The sequence below is a fragment of the Octopus bimaculoides genome, chromosome 28, assembly GCF_001194135.2.
Source record: "Octopus bimaculoides isolate UCB-OBI-ISO-001 chromosome 28, ASM119413v2, whole genome shotgun sequence".
NCBI classification, from domain to species: Eukaryota; Metazoa; Mollusca; class Cephalopoda; order Octopoda; family Octopodidae; genus Octopus; species Octopus bimaculoides.
The window spans coordinates 11,949,473-11,950,391 of record NC_069008.1 but is presented as its reverse complement, the minus strand read 5'-3'; the positions used below and the strand labels follow the sequence as shown (position 1 = coordinate 11,950,391).

At 34.9% G+C, this 919-nt stretch overlaps 1 protein-coding gene across 1 annotated transcript; it reads left to right on the top strand.

Moving 5' to 3' along the window:
* Positions 1-6: 6 nt before the first annotated feature.
* Positions 7-917, top strand: LOC128251191 (zinc finger protein 431-like; the record flags this gene model as incomplete). Its single annotated transcript, XM_052977775.1, has 1 exon — positions 7-917. A coding segment is annotated over exon 1 (864 nt), but the record flags the coding sequence as incomplete, so codon positions are not given.
* Between the last annotated feature and the right edge of the window lie 2 nt (positions 918-919).

Sequence of the window (919 nt, the reverse complement as noted above, 5' to 3'; positions counted from 1 at the left end):
ATACTGTGAGAATGTTAAAGGATTGTTTTTTTGTTTTCTGATTCCTTGGAAAGATGTCAAAAGAGTTAAGAAAATTATCATATCACTGTGATAACTGTGGTAAACTGTTCTCTCAAAAAAGTAACCTAACTTCTCACAAACATCTTCATACAGAAGAGAAACCATATCACTGTGATATCTGTGGTAAATCATTCTCTCGAAATGATCAATTAACTATACACAAACGTATTCACACTGGAGAAAAACCATATCAGTGTGTTATCTGTGGTAAATTATTCTCTAGAAGTAGTGACTTAACTAAACACAAACGTACTCATACAGGAGAGAAGCCATATCACTGTGATATCTGTGGTAAGTCATTCTCTACAAATAGCGTCTTAACTAAACATGTACGAATTCATACAGGAGAGAAACCATATCATTGTGATATTTGTGGAAAATCATTCTTTCGAAATGATCTCTTAAATGTACACAAACATATTCATACAGGAGAGAAGCCATATCACTGTGATATCTGTGATAAATCATTCTCTGGAAGCAGTGTCTTAACTAAACATAAACGTATTCATACAGGAGAGAAACCATATCAGTGTGATATCTGTGGTACATCATTCTCAGAAACTGGTCACTTAACAGTACACAAACGTATTCATACAGGTGAGAAGCCATATCACTGTGATACCTGCAGTAAATCATTTACCCGAATTGATCACCTAACTAAACACAAACGTATTCACACAGGAGAGAAGCCATATCATTGCAATATCTGTGGCAAATCATTCTCAGAAACTAGTCATTTAACTATCCACAAACGTATTCATACAGGAGAAAAGCCATATCACTGTGACATCTGTGGTAAATCATTCTCTGGAAGTAGTGACTTAACTAGGCACAAACATATTCATACTGGAGAGAAACC